Here is a 25,265-nt window from a genome sequence, read left to right on the forward strand (position 1 = left end):
CTGGGGAGGCTCAGCTTGGATTTCATTTCCAGGGCTGCGGGTTGAAACATTTTCTCCTTGACGCAATTGGTCAGAGCTACTGTCAGTCAAAGGTCTCAAGCATTGAAAGTCACTGTACCAAAGCCCGCCCATATTGCATACCGTGTCCCGATTGGCCGCCCCATTTCTCTGGTGTAGGAAATGGGCGTACAATTGTACCAGGTAGCCATTAAGGAGTACAGTATACTGTTCTATATATTTCATGTATTGTTCTATATATTTCATATATTGTTCTATATATTTAGGTAGACCACCAGACGGCCATTAAGGAGTACAGTATATGTTCTATATATTTCATATATATTTCATATATTGTTCTGTATATTTAGGTAGACCACCAGACGGCCATTAAGGAGTACAGCCGCTCCTCGGCGGACCAGGAGGAGCCCCTCCCCCATGAGCTCCGGCCCCTCCCCGTGCTGTCGCAGACCATGGACTACCTGGTCACGCAGATCCTGGACCAGCGCAGGGAGAGCACCCGGGACTGGTACGACTTTGTGTGGAACCGCACGCGGGCAATACGCAAGGTCAGAGTTATACTTATTATACATAGATTCTAGATTCTTTATGTTTGTGTCATGCACCCTGTTACGACACAATTAGTCTAGGGGTAATTAAGTGTAACATGTAATGGACCGACAGGACACCAGCTTCAAAATGCGAACATTTATTTATATAGAGATGAATTAAATAATGAAAATGACGGATGTTTTACAGAATATAGGTAAAACTCAAAAGAAAAGATACCTAGCAAACAGACACAAATTAGCACTAGAACTAAAGCAAACAAATTCCTTTCCGAACGGGAATAAATTAAGGAATAACTAAGCAAAAGTCCACAACGGTGTGGCGGTTGGGAGAGAGAGGGTTCCGGCCTGTCTCTCCGTTGTCTTCCAGGAACAGACTGACTCATATAGGAGGTGAGTAGGGAGAGCCATGATCAGAAGCACTCCCACTCCAGACCGACAGCCAGTCAGGGCCGATCACTCCCTGACAGACGGGCCAGCTTCTCTAGGTGTCAATCATAACTCAGTCCACCTGCGGAGGATTAGGGAAAACACACACAGGCACCACTCCCCCCCACCCTATAGTACTTTGTAGTCGAGAACAATATGAGAACTTCTGATATATATATTATCCATAATGTCAAGGTCAGAGTTACTACGGAAACATTTATCATCCATGTCGGTTATAAATCTACCAAATATAGAAACATGTATCCATGGAACTATATGACCATGTATCCATGCAGGACGTCCTGTGATGTCACTGGAACTAAAGGACCATGCCTTCTCACCAACACGAGAAAACGTGAACATATCACACCGATTTTAGCTAATCTTCACTGGCTCACTGTGAGCTACAGAATTGATTTTAAGATGTTATTGATTACTTTTAAAGCTCTACATGGTCTAGCTCCCATTTATTTAAGAGATTTGCTGCAACCCCATAAACCCTGTGCGCTGCCTGCCTAGATCATCGGAGAGGGCCCTCCTAGTTCCTCCTGCAACGCGTCTGGTCACTCGGGGTGGCCGGGCCTTTGCGGCTCGGGCACCTTTGCTCTGGAACTCCCTGCCCTTAATGGCTCTTAGATTAGCAGAATCAGTGCCTTCTTTTAAAACGCTTTTATAAACACATCTGTATGCCAAGTGTTTTTCCTAATATTGTTTTTTATTGTTTTATTGACCTGTTATTTTCTTCATGCTTTATTATATCTGATGTTTTGTTGTTTTTATGTTTTTTATGATTACTGTTTTATAACCTGTCTGTAAAGCACTTTGTAACTATAAGTTTGGAAAGGTGCTATACAAATAAAATTAATTAATTAATTCATGTATCCATGGAACTAAATGACCATGTATCCATGCAGGACATCACCCAGCAGCACCTGTGCTGTCCGCTCACCGTGTCTCTCATCGAGAAGTGCACGCGCTTCCACGTGCACTGTGCCCACCACCTGTGCGAGGAGCGCCTGATGACCTTCGACCCCAAGATCAACAACGAGAACATGACCAAGTGTCTGCAGAGCCTGAAGGAGATGTACCAGGTGAGAACATGGCCAAATGTCTGCAGAGCCTGAAGGAGATGTACCAGGTGAGAACATGACCAAATGTCTGCAGAGCCTGAAGGAGATGTACCAGGTGAGAACATGACCAAGTGTCTGCAGAGCCTGAAGGAGATGTACCAGGTGAGAACATGACCAAATACGGACATGTTACCAGTTGAGAACATATATTTTTTTGTGACCAAGTTTTTATTAAGCATTTTTCATTTTCACGACAAATCCCCCATCGCCCCACCCTGCCCAAGGTTCCAATTATCATTGCAACAAGAACAGACATTTCATCAGTTAGTTTGACATTTTACAATATATAGGCATCTTGGCTGGTAGACTTATAAATAAAGATTGAAAAGTTGGCATACATAGTATACATACATACATACATAGTTACATACATACATACATACATACATACATCCATGTACATTTAAAGGTTTTTTTTTAGGTATGCGGTGTAGCTTAACTTGGACTCAGGGGGGTGGACGCCTCTGCCTTGCATAGTCCCCAGTGAATAGGCATTTTGCCCTTCACTGGTAACCTTATTTTGGATTTGTTTTAAATATATGAAGGTTTTATGGGCTGGGCTCTTTACTAAAAATCCCCCCCTTTTAAAATACTACACACATACATACATACCCACCTACATACATACATTACAGACGTTTTAGCAGTTTTTAAGGACCCACTTTTAGGCCAGTGCACCAGAGCAAGCTTTTGCCTTTTTTTAAACCCCACCCATTTTAACCAAATACATACATACATCCATGTACATGTAAAATATGGCATTATAGTTGTGCTTTGACCTTTTCTACAGCCTCTGTAAGTGCTTCAATAGACTGCCTTTTTGCTCCATTAGCTCTCGCAATTGATATTTCCAACCCTAATACATTCAGAAATAGTATTTTCCATTTTTTTACAGAAAGACTATGAGGAGGTTTCCATCTAGAGACACAAGGAGATGTTTTGCAGCAGTAGTTCCAGCAAAGAATACTTTTTTTTTAAATGACTGGTATTGAGAGTGTGGAATCATCATTTAACAAAATAATCTGAGGGAGGCAAGGTATCTCCATTGTAAATATTTCAGATAAGGTCCTAGCTACCCGAGACCAGAATGTCTTGACCCTGGGACACTCCCAGTTGAGAACATGACCAAATGCGGAAATGTTACCAGGTGACAACAAAGAACTTGTGTTGTTTCACCAGGATCTTGCCACGCGCGGCGTCTACTGCCCCCAGGAGGCCGAGTTCCGCCAGTACAACATCCTGGTGAAGCTGGACGATGGAGACATCCTGCGGTCAGTGAATGAACTAAACTAAGAGATCCTTTTGCTTCCTGTGATGTATTAAAATATCACGACAAAAACACTAACTGTGTTAGTGTTTATAACACAGTTAGTGTTCACTCCCCACATATGGGACCTGGACACTGACCGTGTTAGTGTTCACTCCCCACATATGGGACCTGGACACTGACCGTGTTAGTGTTCACTCCCCACATATGGGACCTGGACACTGACCGAGTTAGTGTTCACTCCCCACATATGGGACCTGGACACTGACCGAGTTAGTGTTCACTCCCCACATATGGGACCTGGACACTGACCGTGTTAGTGTTCACTCCCCACATATGGGACCTGGACACTGACCGAGTTAGTGTTCACTCCCCACATATGGGACCTGGACACTGACCGTGTTAGTGTTCACTCCCCACATATGGGACCTGGACACTGACCGTGTTAGTGTTCACTCCCCACATATGGGACCTGGACACTGACCGTGTTAGTGTTCACTCCCCACATATGGGACCTGGACACTGACCGAGTTAGTGTTCACTCCCCACATATGGGACCTGGACACTGACCGAGTTAGTGTTCACTCCCCACATATGGGACCTGGACACTGACCGAGTTAGTGTTCACTCCCCACATATGGGACCTGGACACTGACCGAGTTAGTGTTCACTCCCCACATATGGGACCTGGACACTGACCGTGTTAGTGTTCACTCCCCACATATGGGACCTGGACACTGACCGAGTTAGTGTTCACTCCCCACATATGGGACCTGGACACTGACCGTGTTAGTGTTCACTCCCCACATATGGGACCTGGACACTGACCGAGTTAGTGTTCACTCCCCACATATGGGTCCCAGTCCACTGTTTTAATTATTTACTCCCCACACGTGTGTGTGTGTGTGTGTGTGTGTGTGTGTGTGTGTGTGGATTGCTAAAAACAAATGCAAAAAAGCTGGCTAAATACTGTTCTGTCTCAGCTACTATGGGCAGTCTGTCTGTCTGGAGAATAAGGCGTTGTTTCATTTATCCCTAGGTGGCTTAAAAAACCCAAAACAAACATCCTGTCTAGTAGTATCAAGTAATAGTATGTCAACAATGTGCTATATATATATATATATATATATATATATATTTTTTCCTTTTCCCTCTGTGTGTTAAGCATGTGCAGCAGTTATATCTGGTTGGACCATATAATGTATAACCTAATTCTGAAGTGTTTGGGTCTATTGTATTACGCCTCTTGTGCAGATCCAAATAAAATAATTCAACTGTGTGTGTGTGTGTGTGTGTGTGTGCGTGTGTGTCTTACTGTGTGTGTGTGTGTGTGTGTGTGCCTTACTGTGTGTGTGTGTGTGTGTGTGTGTGTGTGTGTGTGTGTTACAGGGAGGTCCAACAGTACCATCCCGCGGTCCGTAACTCCCCAGAGGTCCAGTTTGCCGTGCAGTGCTTCTCTGCTCTGAACTGCAACAACTTTGTGCGGTTCTTCAAGCTGGTGAAGAGCGCCACCTACCTGCCCGGGTGTTTACTGCACCGATACTTCAACCAGGTAATACTAACACACCTCTGGTGTTTACTGCAATACTTAACCCATTCTGGGCGGGGAGGGGACCCCCTTTTGGTGTTAGCATTATGTTATGCTTTAGCTATTGAAAAACAGCAGATCTACAAGCTCGTGGCAGCTTGTAGGTCTGCTATTTTTGAAAAATCGAAGAACGACTGACATAGAAACATGGCTTTTTCAGAAAACTGTCGGGACTTTTTTAGAATCTGATCTCAGGTCAGAATGGGTCAACAGTTCTAATGCAGTGGTTCTCATCCCCAACATATTGTGAGCTTGTAGATCTGCTTTTTTATATATATTTTTGGGGTGGAGGGATTTTGTGTAGATGGAAAGAGAACTACTCTCTTTACTAGATTACTCTGTACAGCAGTGTTGTTTTTTTTCTCAACAACCAAAAGTGTAAAATAATGTTTTAGGAGCTGTTCCTCAACAACCAAAAGTGTCAAATAATGGTTAGAAGCTGTTTTGCAACAGCCAAAAGTGTCAAATAATGTTTTAGGAGCTGTTTCTCAACAACTGTGTGTGTGTGCAGGTCAGAGCGAAGGCCCTGAAGACCCTGAACGTGGCCCACACGGTGGGCTCTCATCGCTCCACCAGCTTCCCCGTTGAGGACATGACCAGGATGCTGATGTTCCCCCACTCTGCGGAGGCCTCGGAATACATGACGCAGTACGGCCTGGCTCTCTGCGACGGGTAATATTACTATTATTATTATTATTATTATTATTATAACACATAACACAGTCTCACACACACACACACACACACACACACACACACACACACAGTAACGCCCTGAGGGTGAGAAGCGACCTAAAGGGTGAGGTCTCGTGCACGCATCCACCTGGGGTGACGTCAGAATGCTGGGTGAGAGCTGGCGCTTTGGATCAGATCAACATGGAATATAATAATAATTGAACGTAGAACTCCGTCCTGATTGGGCGTTACTAATCAATAGAACGGATAACTCCGTCCTGATTGGGCGCTCGAGGTGTTTTAATTGGTCGGTATGCTGAATGATGTCATACATCACATGACACCCTCTTGGCTCCGCCCCCCCCCCCACAGCCAGGTGGAGCTGAGCCGGACGGCCTATCAGGAGCCGGAGCTGGCCCTGTCCCAGCGCAGGTCGGAGGTCATCCAGGGGAAGATGAGCGCCCTGATTGGCCAGGTGGTGAACGGGGGGGCCCTGCCCCCGCCTCCCCCCCACACCCCCGTCTGCAGCTTCGACGCTCACAACAAGTTCACTGGAGGAGGGGGGGGAGGGGGGGAGACCCCCCCCGAGGCCCCCCGCGGACCAGGTACACACACACACACACACACACACACACACACACACACACAACAAGTTCCCTGGAGGAGGGGGAGGGGGGGAGACCCCCCCCGAGGCCCCCCGCGGACCAGGTACACACACACACACACACACACACACACACACACACACACACACACACACACACACACACAACAAGTTCCCTGGAGGAGGGGGAGGGGGGGAGACCCCCCCCGAGGCCCCCCGCGGACCAGGTACACACACACACACACACACACACACACACAGTGTGTTCAGAATGTGCGCCATTTGTTTTTTCTTTCTTAACACATTTTTTAAATTGGACGCCTCAGGCCGTCTTAAGGATTCGAACCGAGAGGTTCCTTGGACGTCGTTGGACGTCCTATAGCGCATCCTCAATGATACGGGGCCAGATAAGAATATTCCGAAATTTTCCTTTAATTTTTTTTTTTGTCCGTTCGCCTTTCGCTTGCCGTATGCTAACGCTCTGGGCAATTATTAGCTTGTCATTGACCTGCATGTTAGCATGGCGGAAAGAATGACTCGTATCTCCTAATCCAGGGCGCTCTCCGTGGTGTTGAATAGATCGATATGCTGGCGCTTCATTTCTGCTCCTCATCCGTCTCTCCCGCAAAATATGAACGCTTTTTGGATCATATATAGTATAAATGAAAACGATCGCAATGTAAGGTCAACTTTGTAAAGTCAACTTTTTTAGGAAAGTGTTTCCGGTTCATGGCTTTCAGAGTAAAAGCGCTCAGACAACTCCGGCACCCCAGAGCTCCTATTTTGATGCAACTTCCGGTTCTGGTTTAAATGTTGAATACCTTTTTTTGTATAATTATTAACACATTGTAAAATTGAGTACATTTACATTATTATTATATTTATCCCATTCTGACCGGGCACCCAGTTTGGTGTTAGCATCATGTTATGCTTTAGCTATTGAAAAATAGCAGATCTACAAGCTCATAGCGCGCCACCGAGTGGCGCGCTATGAGCTTGTAGGTCTGCTATTTTTGAAAAATCGAAGAACCACTGACATTTTTTTTAATCTGATCTCAGGTCAGAATGGGTTAATCAGACCAGTGTGTGTCCAGTGGAAACCTCGTATGAATCTGATCTCAGGTCAGAATGGGTTAACACATCATCATCGACGTGTCCACAGCGTTCACAGCGAAGCCGGACGTCGTGCGGTCGGAAACCATCAGCGACGGTGAGTCGTCGTCGTGGCCGCCGTCCCCCGTGGTCAAAGCCCCGCCCCCTGCCGCTGCCCCCCGCCCCAGACCCCAGACCCCGCTACGACAGCACCAGGACACCAGCAGTACCCCCAGCCTGCCACCGGTGGACACCACCTGCATCACCCCACCGCTGCCACTGGAGGGCGGCGACGTCACACAACAGCAGCCTCCCACCTCCGCTGCCGCCTCCCAGGAGCAGCCTGTCAAACTGCCCACGCCCCCTCCACCTGCACCCGCCTACACTGATGAGGTAATCACACACACCTGCACCTGTCTACACTGATGAGGTAATCACACACATCTGTACCTGTCTACACTGATGAGGTAATCACACACACCTGCACCTGTCTACACTGATGAGGTAATCACACACACACCTGCACCCGCCTACACTGATGAGGTAATCACACACACCTGCACCTGTCTACACTGATGAGGTAATCACACACACCTGTACCTGTCTACACTGATGAGGTAATCACACTCACACACCTGTACCTGTCTACACTGATGAGGTAATCACACTCACACACCTGTACCTGTCTACACTGATGAGGTAATCACACACACACACCTGCACCTGTGTTGTTTTTGTCGACTAAAACTAAGACGAAAAATGACGTTGTGTGTGTGTGTGAGTTGGACTCCATGTTAAAGGTCGGGGGTTAAAGGTCAGTCCTGAATGGGTTAATGTGTTGCAGGACATTGTGTGTGAGGTGGACACCATGGTGGAGGAGGTGCTGGGGTCGGAGGTCAACCAGGTCGCGCTCGCTGGCTTCGCGTACACCTCCGCAGCCCTGGAGTAAGTAATCACATTACATTACAGTAATCACATTACAGTAATTACATTACAGTAATTACATTACAGTAATCACATTACAGTATGCGATTGAGTCTTCTACAGAGCTGAGAGAGAGAGATGACCCCCACTACTGTGTGTGTGTGTGTGTGTGTGTGTGTGTGTGTGTGTGTGTGTGTGTGTGTGTGTGTGTGTGTGTGTGTGTGTGTGTGTGTGTGTGTGTGTGTGCACGCCCTGCAGTGAGAGCAGTGTCCAGGCGGAGGCGCTGGTGAGAGAGGTGGTGGGGGAGGAGCTTCGGGAGGTTTCGTCCAATCAGATCCATCTGGAGGAGGAACGCATCGTTGAGGAGAAACGCAAAGTGGACGAAGCCAGGTTGGAATGACTGCCCCCTGCTGGCCATAATGATAATAATAATATGAAGTACTTTAGAATGGATTCTTTCAACCTTTATTTAATTAGATTAGATTAGATTTATTAGATTAGAACGGTTCTCCAGTTACGTGGATTACACACGTATGTACAAGGAAATCGGGACTTCCTGAAAGTTCATATAATGGCCTGTTGTGGCGCTGTCTGTCATTGGGCCCAAAAAAACCCATAGCCCCATAGAAGTCCATGTATTTGGGCCCAACTTCACCTAGACTGTATTACCTTAATAAACATGGTCATAAATACTTTCTGCTTCCACTCACTAGTTTAAAGTCTCATTTCTAATGTCATAATATTCTTTTTGGAAAACTATGGTCCCATTCATTAAAGAAAATGACCATAAAGTCGCGCATGTTCTGAGGGTTACAGAACATACTACCGTTACAGTCTATGATCGGGAGTCCGTATACACATATGTACACACGTATGTACACACGTATGTACACGTGTACACACGTATGTACACACGTATGTACACGTATGTACACACGTATGTACACACGTACTGAGACTTTGTGCATGTATAGATAGACTAGAGCACTGCACTACAGTAGTACTAGATGATAATAATAATAATAATGATGTTTTCTAGGAGGAGACAGGAGCAGGAGGTTCTGCTCAGCCACTACAGTGTGAGTCTGGCCACAGAACTCATCCAGGAGGTCGTAGGTCACAGCATCACGGAGACCGCTGCCCAGCAGATACGGTGAGTTTGACCTCTGACCTGTAGGTCACAGCATCACGGAGACCGCTGCCCAGTGAGTGCCTGAGAACCAGGGGGGCAGTCAGACAGATATTTAACCAGGGGGGCAGTCAGACAGATATTTAACCAGGGGGGCAGTCAGACAGGTATTTAACCAGGGGGGCAGTCAGACAGATATTTAACCAGGGGGGCAGTCAGACAGATATTTAACCAGGGGGGCAGTCAGACAGATATTTAACCAGGGGGGCAGTCAGACAGATATTTAACCAGGGGGGCAGTCAGACAGATATTTAACCAGGGGGGCAGTCAGACAGATATTTAACCAGGGGGGCAGTCAGACAGATATTTAACCAGGGGGGCAGTCAGACAGATATTTAACCAGGGGGGCAGTCAGACAGATATTTAACCAGGGGGGGCAGTCAGACAGATATTTAACCAGGGGGGCAGTCAGACAGATATTTAACCAGGGGGGCAGTCAGACAGATATTTAACCAGGGGGGCAGTCAGACAGATATTTAACCAGGGGGGCAGTCAGACAGATATTTTGTGAAGCCACTGAGGAAATCGGGATTTCCTGAAAGTTCATATAATGGCCTGTTGTGGCGCTGTCATTGGACCCAGAAAACCCATAGCCCCATAGAAGTCCATGTATCTGGGCCCAACTTCACCTAGACTGTATTACCTTAATAAACATGGTCATGAATACTTTCTGCTTCCAGTCACTAGTTTAAAGTCTCATTTCTAATGTCATAATATTCTTTTTGGAAAATTATGGTCCCATTTATAAAAATAATTACCATAAAGTCGTGTATGTTCTGAGGGGCGTGGCTACCGTTACAGTCTATGATCAGGATCCCCCACCCACTCGAGTCAAAATAAAAACCAACAGAGAAGAAGGGGGGAAGTCCCGCCTCGTTGTCTGGGCCAGCCAATGGGCCAGCTGAGCCCAAACGGATCTAGAAAGATGGCGACTTACAATAACAAGGACTGACAGGCTTAATTTTACGTTCATGTTAGACCCGGAGAACGCTTTGTCCATATTTTTTACAGTCTATGCTGAGAACAGAGTCAACAGACCACACCATTTCTATCTCTGGAACCCCAATGTATATTGTAAAATCAAAGTTAATTTGTGTGTGTGTGTGTGTGTGTGTGTGTGTGTGTGTGTGTGTGTGTGTGTGTGTGTGTGTGTGTGTGTGTGTGTGTGTGTGTGTGTGTGTGTGTGTGTGTGTGCGTGCGTGTGCGTGTGCGTGTGTGTGTGTGTGCGCCCCCCTCAGGGAGGCGCAGGAGGAGAAGGAGGAGCTTATCTCTCGCTGCACCGAGGAGGAATGCTCCGTCCTATTGGAGGAGACGCTGGAGGCCGACGTCGCCCTATTGGTGGAAAACATCCTGAGGGCGGAGCTACAGCGTATCCGCAAGTACATCAAAAGGTACCCGCCCCTTAATTAAAGCCAATGGGATAGGCCCTTCAGGCTATGGGAACGCTGGGGTCTTTCTGACCTGAGATCAGATTCTAAAAATGTTCTTCTACATCCTGACAGTTTTCATTCTGACCTGAGATCAGATTCTAAAAATGTTCTTCTACATCCTGACAATTTTCATTCTGACCTGAGATCAGATTCTAAAAATGTCTTCTATACATCCTGACAGTTTTCATTCTGACCTGAGATCAGATTCTAAAAATGTTCTTCTACATCCTGACAGTTTTCTGATAAAGCTATGTTTCTATGTCAGTCGTTCTTCGATTTTTCCAAAAAACAGCAGACCTACAAGCTCGTAGCGCGCCACTCGGTGGCGCGCTACGAGCTTGTAGATCTGCTATTTTTCAATAGCTAAAGCACAGCATAATGCTAACACCAGAAAGGGTGTTCCCGCCCCCAGAATGGGTTTCTAATCCAATGGCGTGTTGTTGATCACGTCAGGTGGTTGGACGTGGTGGCGGTCCGTCGTCAGCTGAAGCGACAGATGCGCGGCTTCCCCGCCGCCCCCTGCTGCGTGGACCCGCGCTTCAAGCTGAAGGCGCTGACGCCCAGCGCCCCCCAGAGGCCCTGCATGGAACAGCTGGCGCGGGGCCTGGTCAACCTGGGCAACGCTGGCACCGTCACCTTCTCCAGCACCAGGTAATTAATATAACACCGTCACCTTCTCCAGCACCAGGTAATTATAACATCTTCTTCTCCAGCACCAGGTAATTATACCAGTAAGACGCGCACACGCGGGAAGCGAACGCATAACCATATAAGGAGTCCCCAAAGCAGCTATACGTCCAAATATGGAGTGTGTTGCATCAAGCACAAACAAATCACTCAGCTCCATATATGGGCACAAAGGGGGGACGCACGCACGCACGGACAGACATGATCTGCTAGGTCTCATAGTAAGTGCTCACTGCAATCGCAAACACCTTCTCCAGCACCAGGTAATTAAAACACCTTCTCCAGCACCAGGTAATTATAACACCTTCTCCAGCACCAGGTAATTATAACACCTTCTCCAGCACCAGGTAATTATAACACCTTCTCCAGCACCAGGTAATTAAAACACCTTCTCCATTACCAGGTAATTATAACACCTTCTCCAGCACCAGGTAATTATAACACCTTCTCCAGCACCAGGTAATTATAACACTGTCGCCTTCTTTCAATGGGGTATTTTTTTGTCTACGTTTATTGCGAATTACGTTGCCACCAACATTCTAATGCTAGTGAATTCTTGAATGCTTAATTGTCTCCAGGTTTGACCAGATGAGGCAGGAGGCCGTGCATCAGATGAGAGTCCAGTATTACTTCCAACAGCTGTTGAAGTAAGTCACTGATTTTATTTAGGACGCATGTTGCATGTTGCATGTTCTCCCCGTGTCCCCTAGGGTAGGTAGATACCCTCACAAAAAACATGCAGTAATCCTGGTCACTAAACTGCCTCCCCCTGGCCAGCCGGGGCGCCTGATGGAGGGGAAAGGAACTGGTTGGAATAACGTGTTCCTTCCACACGCTACGACGTCCAACCAGGGAAACTCCCCCCTGTCAGGTGTAAAGGAGCAACTTGGACACTCAGGCATGAAGGAAGCATGAGTTCAAGTCCGTTGCTCTCCCCTTGTCCCCCATATATGGGGACTAGGTTGGTGGAGGGTGTGTAGAGCCCAGGATCACATTAGATGATTGACACAGGGGTGAAAAATGTGTTACAAAATCGTGGGATAAAAAAATATATTTTAAATACATCAAAGGTGTGATTTCTAATCCATTTCTAATGGATGTATAGCCTTGGCCTGGAGGAGAGGTCATTGGGTGGTCTCCAACCCTTGACCTCTACGCTGTCCAGTTGGCGGGTCGAATCACTAAAGAGACACAACATCTCTCTGTTGGGTCACTGGTCTAAAACAACACTATGATTCCTAGCACCAAACTGAAAACAAAAGGTGGCAGAGCCTTTCAGGTTGTAGCGCCCACACTGTGGAATGCCCTCCCACGGGTGTTGAGATCCGCAGCCTCGGTTGACATTTTTTTTAAAACAACTTAAAACTTTACCATTTGCACTAAGCCTTTCCCAATGTATCATAATGGTTTGTATTGTTATTTTACTGTGTTATTATTTTTCTTTTTGATCAATCGTATGTTCCTGTTTTTTGTTTGACTACTATTCTATTGTATTTTGCCTGTCTGCTTTTAATTTCTGCATGTAAAGCACTTTGTGAGTTTTCTCTGTGAGAAGTGCTATATAAATAAAATTGACTTACTATGACATAATAATAATATGTACATTGTGCTCCTACAGTACATGCTATTGTTTCAATGTACTGCTATAGTTTCAATGAGCGTGAGTGAGACTGCTGTTCTGACTGCAGTTGGGGAGTTTGTTCCACAGTTTGTGAGCCAGAAGGGAGAAGAGTCTGGGACTTGTGACACACACGCACGTGCGCACACCTTGCACACACACGCACGCAGGCACGCACTCTCTTACTTATCCTATGTTCTTCAGTGAGAGGGTGTCTTATCCTCTGTTCTTATCCTATGTTCTTCAGTGAGAGGGTTTGGAAACCACTGGATCTTCCAGCGCTGGTGATGGAGAACCTCCCCAACCCACCTGACAGGATCTACTGGAAGACCACGCTGCTGCTGCCTGGAGACCACGATGGACACACCAGCCTGGAGGACAGGTCAGAAGATCCTCTAACCTTCTCGGACGTGTGGAGCGTTGCCAAGGGTGTTTTAGAGAAGGGAGAAGAGTCTGGGACGCGTGGAGCGTTGTCCAGGGTGTTTTAGAGAAGGGAGAAGAGTCTGGGACGCGTGGAGCGTTGTCCAGGGTGTTTTAGAGGAGGGAGAAGAGTCTGGGACGCGTGGAGCGTTGTCCAGGGTGTTTTAGAGAAGGGAGAAGAGTCTGGTATGCGTGGAGCGTTGTCCAGGGTGTTTTAGAGAAGGGAGAAGAGTCTGGGACGTGTGGAGCGTTGTCCAGGGTGTTTTAGAGAAGGGAGAAGAGTCTGGGACGTGTGGAGCGTTGTCCAGGGTGTTTTAGAGAAGGGAGAAGAGTCTGGGACGTGTGGAGTGTTGTCCAGGGTGTTTTAGAGAAGGGAGAAGAGTCTGGGATGTGTGGAGCGTTGTCCAGGGTGTTTTAGAGAAGGGAGAAGAGTCTGGGACATGTGGAGCGTTGTCCAGGGTGTTTTAGAGAAGGGAGAAGAGTCTGGGACGTGTGGAGCGTTGTCCAGGGTGTTTTAGAGAAGGGAGAAGAGTCTGGGACGTGTGGAGCGTTGTCCAGGGTGTTTTAGAGGAGGGAGAAGAGTCTGGGACGCGTGGAGCGTTGTCCAGGGTGTTTTAGAGAAGGGAGAAGAGTCTGGGACGTGTGGAGCGTTGGCTTCAGTGAGCAATGCATGCTGGGAAAAAGGCATGTTCCTTCCTTTCTTTCTATAACCGCGACGTTAACAACGCTACTTCCTGTCCTACACGGTAGGATCCTCTCTGATTGGCTGGAGGTGAAGCTGGGCGGAGACAAGAGGTCAGAGGTCACGGAGAAGCGGCCGGACGGTGCGTTGCAGACGCTCCACGTCAGCAACACGCTGCACCGCGACACCGTGCACGTACGCACACACACCGTGCACGTCAGCATCAAGGTACACACACACACACACACACACACCGTGCACGTCAGCATCAAGGTACACACACACACACCGTGCACGTCAGCATCAAGGTACACACACACACACACACACACACACACCGTGCACGTCAGCATCAAGGTACACACACACACACACACCGTGCACGTCAGCATCAAGGTACACACACACACACACACACACACACACACCGTGCACGTCAGCATCAAGGTACACACACACACACACACACCGTGCACGTCAGCATCAAGGTACACACACACACACACACCGTGCACGTCAGCATCAAGGTACACACACACACCGTGCACGTCAGCATCAAGGTACACACACACACACACCGTGCACGTCAGCATCAAGGTACACACACACACACACACCGTGCACGTCAGCATCAAGGTACACACACACACACACACACACCGTGCACGTCAGCATCAAGGTACACACACACACACACACCGTGCACGTCAGCATCAAGGTACACACACACACACACACACCGTGCACGTCAGCATCAAGGTACACACACACACACACACCGTGCACGTCAGCATCAAGGTACACACACACACACACACACACCGTGCACGTCAGCATCAAGGTACACACACACACACACACCGTGCACGTCAGCATCAAGGTACACACACACACACACACACCGTGCACGTCAGCATCAAGGTACACACACACGTCTTTTTACCGCACCCCTCACCAACCGTAATCCAGTCAAACCAATGCTATGTTAAACCAATGCTATGTCAAACGGTTCCAGGGGTAGGCAACCTTTATTATCAGAAGAGCCATTTCTGGCCCAAAAACATATTACAATTATATCTGGAGCCGCAAAATATGTTCGCTTTAATAAAGCAAACTTTAATTATTTATATATATTTATATTTATTTTGTGCTATACATGTACTATGACGTGCTATGACTATATACAATGCAATTATAGTGTTGAGACCGAAGACGAATTTCCACACGTGGACAATAAATGAAACTAACTAACTAACACCAGTAAGACGCGCAAACGCGGGAAGCGAACGCAGCTCGTACATATTTGGGTTTTTTTAAGATTTATTTTTAAGTTATTTTTTTAAGTTATTTTTAAGTTAAGTTTTTAACTTAGCCATAACCATATAAGGAGTCCCCAAAGCAGCTATACGTCCAAATATGGAGTGTGTTGCATCAATCACAAACAAATCACTCAGCTCCATATATGGGCACAAAGGGGACACACACACACAGACACACAGACATGATCTGCTAGGTCTCATAGTAAGTGCTCAGTGCATTCGCAATAAGAGCCACAGGTTGTCTAACCAATGCTACGTCTAACCAAAGTATGCCTCCCCTTCTCTGGGTGAGTGAGTAACGACATCCCATCCCGTCCCCTCCCTGCCCGTCCGTTGCAGGTGTCCCGCGGGCCCCTGAGCGAGGACAGCCTGCTGAAGGCCGAAGAGGGCCTGGAGCTCCAGGGGACCGGCGGCCTGGTGCTGCTGCTCCCTGCCCAGGCCGGGGCCCCGTGGGGGGGCCGGGAGGACGGAGACGTGGCCCTCCTCTCGGCTCTGCTGCAGCTCAGACAGCTGCAGCAGGTCAGCAGCTGGCACTGCCCTCTGCCCCTGGTGGTCCTGGTGCCCGGAGCCTGCAGTGATGCTGCTGCCCACGCAACGCAGCTGGAAGAAGGTATACCCTGTGTGTGTGTGTGTGTGTGTGTGTGTGTGTGTGTGTCTGTAGGTACTGCCACACTATCAAACGAGGCGCGCACGTTCTCAGCTGCGCACAGCTTAAAAAACTGTTTTTTTAGACAGCTGGTGGATGGAAAAGAAGCTCAACTTCCCGCGGACGACTTGCGCGACGGCCAGATTCCCAGGAGGCGCTCTCCTCCTCCGCGTCAGTCGTCCGCGGAGGTGGAGCTTAATTCCCATCCACCATGGGCTGTCTAAAAACCAGCTGCGCTGCACGCCGCACAACTTCTTCTGACCGCGGCTTAGGTCTGAAAACGGCTTGTGTGTGTGTGTGTGTGTGTGTGTGTGTGTGTGTGTGTGTGTGTCTGTGTCTGTGTCTGTGTGTGTCTGTGTCTGTGTCTGTGTGTCTGAGACATGGACACTTTCAAAGAAAGTAGAGAAACGGTTGGATGGCACTTTATTACACCCGCCTTCTAGTGAGAGCATCAACATCTGTCTTGGACGAGAAGAGCCACCCATCGACTGATCTAATATATAATATATACTGATCTATGTTAGATCGACTGATCGAACATAGATATAACGTTATAAGATGTTATGCAGGGGCGGCGGTGGCTCAGGGGTAGAGTGGCCACTAGGGGGCGGCGGTGGCTCAGGGGTAGAGTGGCCACTAGGGGGCGGCGGTGGCTCAGGGGTAGAGTGGCCACTAGGGGGCGGCGGTGGCTCAGGGGTAGAGTGGCCACTAGGGGGCGGCGGTGGCTCAGGGGTAGAGTGGCCACTAGGGGGCGGCGGTGGCTCAGGGGTAGAGTGGCCACTAGGGGGCGGCGGTGGCTCAGGGGTAGAGTGCCTGGATGGGCACTAGTTAGCTAGCTAACTAGGCTAGCTAGTTTATTGGGACATTTGTGGTCGTAGTGACTACATCTGTCATTAAAAAAATATATTCTTTCAGCGATTTTCTTTGTTTTAAGGGTAACTGTGGCAATATTACACTCGAGGGTGTGGGTTAACGTGATTATTGCCACTTCAGTGATGCTTGCGGAACTCGACACCGGCTAGAAGGCCGTTTCAACCAATCAGATTGCTTCCTCGAAACGACCTGTGGTAGAATATAAGATGTTATATTGTATAATATGTATACATAGATGTAATGTTTCTTTCCTCCACAGCTCTGATGTCATGATGATGTAATGATGATGTAATGATGATGTAATGATGATGTAATGTTTCTTTCCACAACAGCTCTGATGCTGGACTCTCTGGTGGGGGAGGGGCTGCTGTCTGAATACACACTGACCTACATCCCTGAGATGACCTCTGACCTGCAGGGATCTGAACAGGTCACACACACACACACACACAGTCACACACACACACACACACACACACACACACACACACACACACACACACACACACACAGTCACACACACAGTCACACACACACACACACACACACAGTCACACACACACACACACACACACACACACACACACACACACAGTCACACACACACACACACACACACACACACACACACACACACACACACAGTCACACACAGTCACACACAGTCACACACACACACACACACACACACACAGACACACAGACACACACACACACACACACACACACACCATTGCACCATAAGCAAGCTAACACATAACATCTACATAACATCTAACAGTAGATAGAACATCTGTACAACAGTGTTGTTTTCGTCGACTAAAACTAAGACGAAGAATGTTCGTCGACGACCTATTTTCACTGACAAAAACAAATGGAAACTAAATGAAAACTAAGCTACGATGACTAAACATATTAATAATTAATAAAGATATTATTTACATTATGAAGAGAGGATATATACACAAAAAAAAAGTAGTTTTGAGCGATGGAAATAAGTGAATTAGAACAACACCCCATAGCCCCATTCAATGTCCTTTCAATTCAATGCAATTCATTTAGGGCTTATGGTAGGGGAAATAGCCAATAAGGAGCTTTTGCACAAAATAACACCTGACGAAGGTACAGTGGGAGCTTGTTCCATGCCGACGGACCGTAGAAGCAAAAAGCTGCTTCCCCGTATTTTTTAGTTGCCATTTTTTTTGGCAACGCGATCAGGCCAGCAGTGGAAGACCTTAGGGGGCGGTTTGGGACATATTTAGGCAGGCAGTCATGTAGGTAGGATGGTGTGAGACCATTGAGAGCTTTATAGACAAGTAAAAGAATTTAAAAATCAATCCTAAAAACAACCGGAAGCCAGTGCAGTGATGCCAAAACTGGAGTAATATGTTCTCTCATCTTAGTTCTAGTTAAAACTCTGGCTGCTGCATTTTGGACAAGTTGTAATTGTCAGTTGTTTTCTTAGGCAGTCCTGAAAAAAGTGCATTGCAGTAATCAAGCCGAGAGAAAACAAAGGCGTGGATTAGCGTTTTTGCATCGTCCAAGGACAAATAGGCTCTGATTCGTGCAATATTTCTAAGGTGAAAAAAGGCAATCTTGGTAATATGATTAATGTGAGAATTAAAATTCAATTCAGAATCAATAATAACCCCCAGGTTCTTTACTGTACTGTTACTTTCTACAGTCAGGTTACCAAGTCTGCTTATTATTGATTGTTTCTGCTCACTAGAACCGATTATGAGACTGTTAAGCGATATTACAGTCGAGGGTGTGTTTTACCGCGATTATTGATTATTGGCACAACAGTGTTATTGGCACACACACACACACACACACACACACACACACACACAGTCAAACACCACTACGGGTCTTCTGGGACCCACTCAGATATTTTTACACATAATGACACACCACTACAGGTCTTCTGGGACCCACTCGGATATTTTTACACATAATGACACACCACTACGGGTCCTCTGGGACTCACTAGGGTATTATTTTTTACACACAATGACAGAACCGAGTTATAATTAATTATTCACAATTTTATTAGTTTTTATTGGGCTTGGTGGGTTTAGAGGACTGTTATCCTTTCAGTTGCTTTTCGCTACGCATGGCTGCCAGTTCCCACCTGATGTTGTGTGGGAGTCCAGACTGCTCCAGACCGTACTGAATAACTGCCAGCTTACATAATGTCTTGAGGATGGGACTGAAGTCTAAGACATACAGGTCAGCTGGTCCAAAGAGGATGACACGATCTCCCAGCATGCAACAGCACATCTTAGACTCCGGAGACGGTCCATTCCCCTTGGGCTCAACCTTCTTCCAGGAGAAGGTCTCTGGACTGAATTTCCAAACATATTTGAGGAACTTGTTACCGTTCCAGCCACCAAATATGCACAGCTCTCCATGGTAGGTAAAGGCTGAATGATCACAGCGTCTTCCTGGAAGAAGCTGTATAGAAGGTGTGTCCAGCCACAGGTTGGTCTCTGTGTCAAACACTCTGATGGTGTTGAAGTACTGACCAAACCCCCAGCCCCCAAACACAAACATCTTTGTCCCAATGATGGTAGCAGAGTGACCTGATGACTCAGGAGGTGGAGTTCCTCTGGTGTTAATTAAAGTCCAGACCATTGTGGTGGTGTCCAACTTGTAGATGTCATTAGTGTATTCAGTCTGGGTCAATCCTCCATGAATAAACATGACCTTCCCCAAAACACAGGCTGAGTGGTTCCTCCTCCCCTCTGGAACGGTTCCAGAAATCTGTGGTTTGAACCATGTGTGGGCGTCGACATCAAATGCATAAAGCACATTGCAGTACGGATATCCTCCCCAGAGGTAGACAATATCTTCAATCAGCACAGCTGTGTGGCGCCGGCGCCTGGAGGGAACCTCAAGGTCAGGTTCTGCTGTTCCAGGGGTCACTGGGGTCAACCTCCTCCAGCATAAAGACATAGTGTTGAAGACCTTAACTTCAATGGGATCTCTTCCCCTCTGGTTTATGTCTCCTCCAAAGCAGTAGATCTGGTGTCCGACCACCACAGCAGCCTGGTCCTCCATATGTTCTCCTTCCAGATGTATCGTCCAGTGAAACATTTCACACAGCAGCTCCACCGTCACTGAGTGTTGACAACTAGTTTACAGATGAACTTGTTAGGATGACGAAGGCAGCTCGGTTTCCTCGTTGCAAGTCACTAACTGATGTTTAGAGTATCGGACGAGGCTTTATAAAGAACAATTACACCGTTGTGACGTCATTGCATGATTGCATCATAATGTAGGATGGCTAATAATTATGGTCATGCAATCTGATTGTCCATTTTGGCCAAACTGTCACTATTGCAATCCAGCCCAGAATGCACTCTGTTCCTATACCCGGAAGGAGGAGTGAGATCGCCTCATGCGTTGTGACGACGTGATTTATGGCTCTATGCTCTTCTTCGTCATTCCTGGGATCGTTCAATCAAAACATCGTTACCGCCGAAAAGACCACGTGACTCGCAGACGATGCGATTAGAAACGCCTTCGTCCAAAGGCGGTCCAATGAGTCCAGTGGCGTGCACAGACATTTAGAGGGTGCAGGTGCACAAGTGGAAAAAAAGGGGCACCTTGTGCAGCACATTTTGGTGGCGGGAACCCATTTTGGTGCTTTAGCTATTGAAAAATAGCAGATCTACAAGCTCGGTGGCGCGCTACGAGCTTGTAGGTCTGCTATTTTATTTATTTATCGAAGAACCGCTGACATAGAAACATAGCTTTAGATTGTGGGGGGCCTAAATAATATAGTAGAAGCGTTTTATCAGGAATTGATCAATGTCACCATGGTCCACACACTACACATTAAGGAAAAAAAAGTAACTTTTTCTTTCTTTATTTATATATTTTTTTTTTTAAAGAGCACATTGCCAAAAGGGCAGGGGGTGCTCTAGCACCCCCTAGTGTCTATCTGTGCACGCCACTGCTCGTATGAATCTGATCTCAGGTCAGAATGGGTTAACAGTCTGCTAAATGCCTAAATAGTTTGGTGTTAATGACTTCCACATACAGTAACATAATAATAATAATAATCATCATCATCATAACCTTTATTTAAACTCGGAGTACAATTGAGGGGCAAGCCCTCATTTTCAATGTAGCCGAAATACAAAGCACAAAATACAAAACAAACTCAACAACATACACTCTACAATACAGCAATATCAAAATATGAATTGTAAAACAGAAAGTGTCCAAAGCTAGAATAAATATAATAAATAGATGAGACTCAATTAAAACAGTTACATTGATGAGTAAAAGTGCTAGAAATAATTTCCCTGAATTGACCTAGGGAAGGCAGTGATCTGATTTTTATGGATTTTTGGAGTTTGTTCCAATCGAAAGGAGCACTGACAGAAAAAGCTGCTTTGCCTTGCTCAGATTTTGCAATAATAATAATACTGATGTTTCTCCAGGTGAAGCGGGCCATGTCGTGGCTGCTGCGTCGCTCCCCTCCCTCCATAATAACACACAGTAACATAATAATACTGTTGTTTACAGTAACATAATAACACACAGTAACATAATAATACTGTTGTTTACAGTAACATAATAACACACAGTAACATAATAATACTGTTGTTTCTCCAGGTGAAGCGGGCCATGTCGTGTTGTAATAATAATAATAATAATGTTGTTTACAGTAACATAATAACATACAGTAACATAATAATAATGTTGTTTACAGTAACATAATAACATACAGTAACATAATAATAATGTTGTTTACAGTAACATAATAACATACAGTAACATAATAATAATGTTGTTTACAGTAACATAATAACATACAGTAACATAATAATAATGTTGTTTACAGTAACATAATAACACACAGTAACATAATAATAATGTTGTTTACAGTAACATAATAACACACAGTAACATAATAATACTGTTGTTTCTCCAGGTGAAGCGGGCCATGTCGTGTTGTAATAATAATAATAATGTTGTTTACAGTAACATAATAACATACAGTAACATAATAATAATGTTGTTTACAGTAACATAATAACACACAGTAACATAATAATAATGTTGTTTACAGTAACATAATAACACACAGTAACATAATAATACTGTTGTTTCTCCAGGTGAAGCGGGCCATGTCGTGTTGTAATAATAATAATAATGTTGTTTACAGTAACATAATAACATACAGTAACATAATAATAATGTTGTTTACAGTAACATAATAACATACAGTAACATAATAATAATGTTGTTTACAGTAACATAATAACACACAGTAACATAATAATACTGTTGTTTCTCCAGGTGAAGCGGGCCATGTCGTGTTGTAATAATAATAATAATGTTGTTTACAGTAACATAATAACATACAGTAACATAATAATACTGTTCTTTACAGTAACATAATAACACACAGTAACATAATAATACTGTTGTTTCTGCAGGTGAAGCGGGCCATGTCGTGTTGTAATAATAATAATAATAATGTTGTTTACAGTAACATAATAACATACAGTAACATAATAATAATGTTGTTTACAGTAACATAATAACATACAGTAACATAATAATAATGTTGTTTACAGTAACATAATAACATACAGTAACATAATAATAATGTTGTTTACAGTAACATAATAACACACAGTAACATAATAATAATGTTGTTTACAGTAACATAATAACATACAGTAACATAATAATACTGTTCTTTACAGTAACATAATAACATACAGTAACATAATAATAATGTTGTTTACAGTAACATAATAACATACAGTAACATAATAATAATGTAACATACAGTAACATAATAATAATGTTGTTTACAGTAACATAATAACATACAGTAACATAATAATACTGTTGTTTCTCCAGGTGAAGCGGGCCATGTCGTGGCTGCTCCGTCGCGCCCCTCCCTCCGTCCTCATGTCCAGCCAGACTCTGGAGCAGCTGGTGGAGAGCGCCCTGACCCGAGAGTTCACCTCCAGGCTGTGCCTTCACCACGCGGAGCGCCACAGCTCCGCGCTGGGCCCCGAGGCCCCGGGGCCCCTCATAGGCCTCTACAACGCCGTGCTGGCGCACCTGGCCCAGGTGGTCAGCTCACAGGTAACGACGACACACTGCGTCTTTGGAACGGCGTCGTCAAACCAAACCGGTTAAAAAGGGGGCATGGTGGTGGTGGTGCTGTCGCCTCACAGCTAGAAGGTCCTGGGTTCGATTCCCGCTTCGGGGACGCTGTGGGCGCTGGCGGCGTGTTTCCTCCTCCGCGTCGTCAGTGCCCATAGCCGAGGCGGGGGTTGGCGAAAGGGCCTAAATATGAAATATAAAAATTAAACATGTAGCTATAGGTGTAATGTTAGAGACCACAGAAGACATGTAAATATGAAATAAAAGCTTAAACATGTAGCTATAGGTGTAATGTTAGAGTCAACAGAAGACATGTAAATATGAAATAAATGCTTAAACATGTAGCTATAGGTGTAATGTTAGAGACCACAGAAGACATGTAAATATGGAATAAATGCTTAAACATGTAGCTATAGGTGTAATGTTAGAGACCACAGAAGACATGTAAATATGAAATAAATGCTTAAACAGGTAGCTATAGGTGTAATGTTAGAGTCCACAGAAGACATGTAAATATGAACTAAATGCTTAAACATGTAGCTATAGGTGTAATGTTAGAGACCACAGAAGACATGTAAATATGAAATAAATGCTTAAACATGTAGCTATAGGTGTAATGTTAGAGACCACAGAAGACATGTAAATATGAAATAAAAGCTTAAACATGTAGCTATAGGTGTAATGTTAGAGACAACAGAAGACATGTAAATATGAAATAGATGCTTAAACATGTAGCTAGGTGTAATGTTAGAGACCACAGAAGACATGTAAATATGAACTAAATGCTTAAACATGTAGCTATAGGTGTAATGTTAGAGTCCACAGAAGACATGTGAATATGAAATAAATGCTTAAACATGTAGCTATAGGTGTAATGTTAGAGACCACAGAAGACATGTAAATATGAAATAAATGCTTAAACATGTAGCTAGGTGTAATGTTAGAGTCCACAGAAGACATGTAAATATGAAATAAATGCTGAAAAATGTAGCTATAGGTGTAATGTTAGAGACCACAGAAGACATGTAAATATGGAATAAATGCTTAAACATGTAGCTATAGGTGTAATGTTAGTCCACAGAAGACATGTAAATATGAAATAAATGCTTAAACATGTAGCTATAGGTGTAATGTTAGAGACCACAGAAGACATGTAAATATGAAATAAATGCTTAAACATGTAGCTATAGGTGTAATGTTAGAGTCCACAGAAGACATGTCAATATGAAATAAATGCTTAAACATGTAGCTATAGGTGTAATGTTAGAGACCACAGAAGACATGTAAATATGGAATAAATGCTTAAACATGTAGCTATAGGTGTAATGTTAGAGACCACAGAAGACATGTAAATATGAAATAAATGCTTAAACATGTAGCTAGGTGTAATTTTAGAGACCACAGAAGTGAACCTTTTCAAGCCTGTTTTCTCAGACATTACACTATAAGCCATATCTCCAAAACCGGTGGGTCAAACTGAACAACCAATATGTCAATTTGAAGCTATGATTCCCTGCTTTCACATGACATGAGAAACGACGAAATCCAGTGACAGCCCCTCAGTATAAATGTGGTCACGATGATAATTGCTAATGGCCCCTCCCTCCCTGCTCCTCCCAGGCCCTGGCCAGCCTCTCGTGGCCCCCGGGGGAGTTCTACGAGGCCGAGCCCAGACACCTGCTGCCTCACCTGGGATGGAACTCTGAGCGCCACCTGGCCTGGCTGCGTCAGACGCTGCTCAGCCTGCAGATCCCAGCCTGGAGCCCGGAGCCCGCCCCGCACGGTCAGTGGAGATACCGTTTATTCATTTGTACGAGTACCGATACGAGCAGTCGAGCACTTTATGCTCTAAATTTTAATTGTAATAGAGCACCAAAGTCCTGACGTAACTCGCTCATCCCTTCCATTCCCCTGGTTCTAAAGTCCTGACGTAACTCGCTCATCCCTTCCATTCCCCTGGTTCTAAAGTCCTGACGTAACTCGCT

General features: G+C 45.4%; 1 protein-coding gene across 1 annotated transcript in view; it reads left to right on the forward strand.

Moving 5' to 3' along the window:
• The window catches only part of mcm3ap (minichromosome maintenance complex component 3 associated protein), a 38,103-nt gene that overhangs the window by 7,168 nt on the left and 5,670 nt on the right, over window positions 1-25,265 (forward strand). Inside the window, exons 10-28 of the mRNA XM_080780161.1 lie at window positions 369-566; window positions 1,910-2,086; window positions 3,305-3,396; window positions 4,782-4,944; window positions 5,492-5,652; window positions 6,028-6,260; window positions 7,422-7,744; window positions 8,196-8,296; window positions 8,534-8,665; window positions 9,315-9,428; window positions 10,703-10,855; window positions 11,348-11,545; window positions 12,160-12,228; window positions 13,447-13,581; window positions 14,370-14,529; window positions 15,960-16,230; window positions 17,472-17,569; window positions 23,029-23,259; window positions 24,901-25,063. Of these exons, the coding sequence (XP_080636287.1) occupies window positions 369-566; window positions 1,910-2,086; window positions 3,305-3,396; window positions 4,782-4,944; window positions 5,492-5,652; window positions 6,028-6,260; window positions 7,422-7,744; window positions 8,196-8,296; window positions 8,534-8,665; window positions 9,315-9,428; window positions 10,703-10,855; window positions 11,348-11,545; window positions 12,160-12,228; window positions 13,447-13,581; window positions 14,370-14,529; window positions 15,960-16,230; window positions 17,472-17,569; window positions 23,029-23,259; window positions 24,901-25,063 (3,172 nt within the window). The remainder of the gene's footprint in view (window positions 1-368; window positions 567-1,909; window positions 2,087-3,304; window positions 3,397-4,781; window positions 4,945-5,491; window positions 5,653-6,027; window positions 6,261-7,421; window positions 7,745-8,195; window positions 8,297-8,533; window positions 8,666-9,314; window positions 9,429-10,702; window positions 10,856-11,347; window positions 11,546-12,159; window positions 12,229-13,446; window positions 13,582-14,369; window positions 14,530-15,959; window positions 16,231-17,471; window positions 17,570-23,028; window positions 23,260-24,900; window positions 25,064-25,265) is intronic.

Source organism: Protomyctophum bolini (genome assembly GCF_963924005.1).
Source record: "Protomyctophum bolini genome assembly, chromosome: 2".
NCBI lineage: Eukaryota > Metazoa > Chordata > Actinopteri > Myctophiformes > Myctophidae > Protomyctophum > Protomyctophum bolini.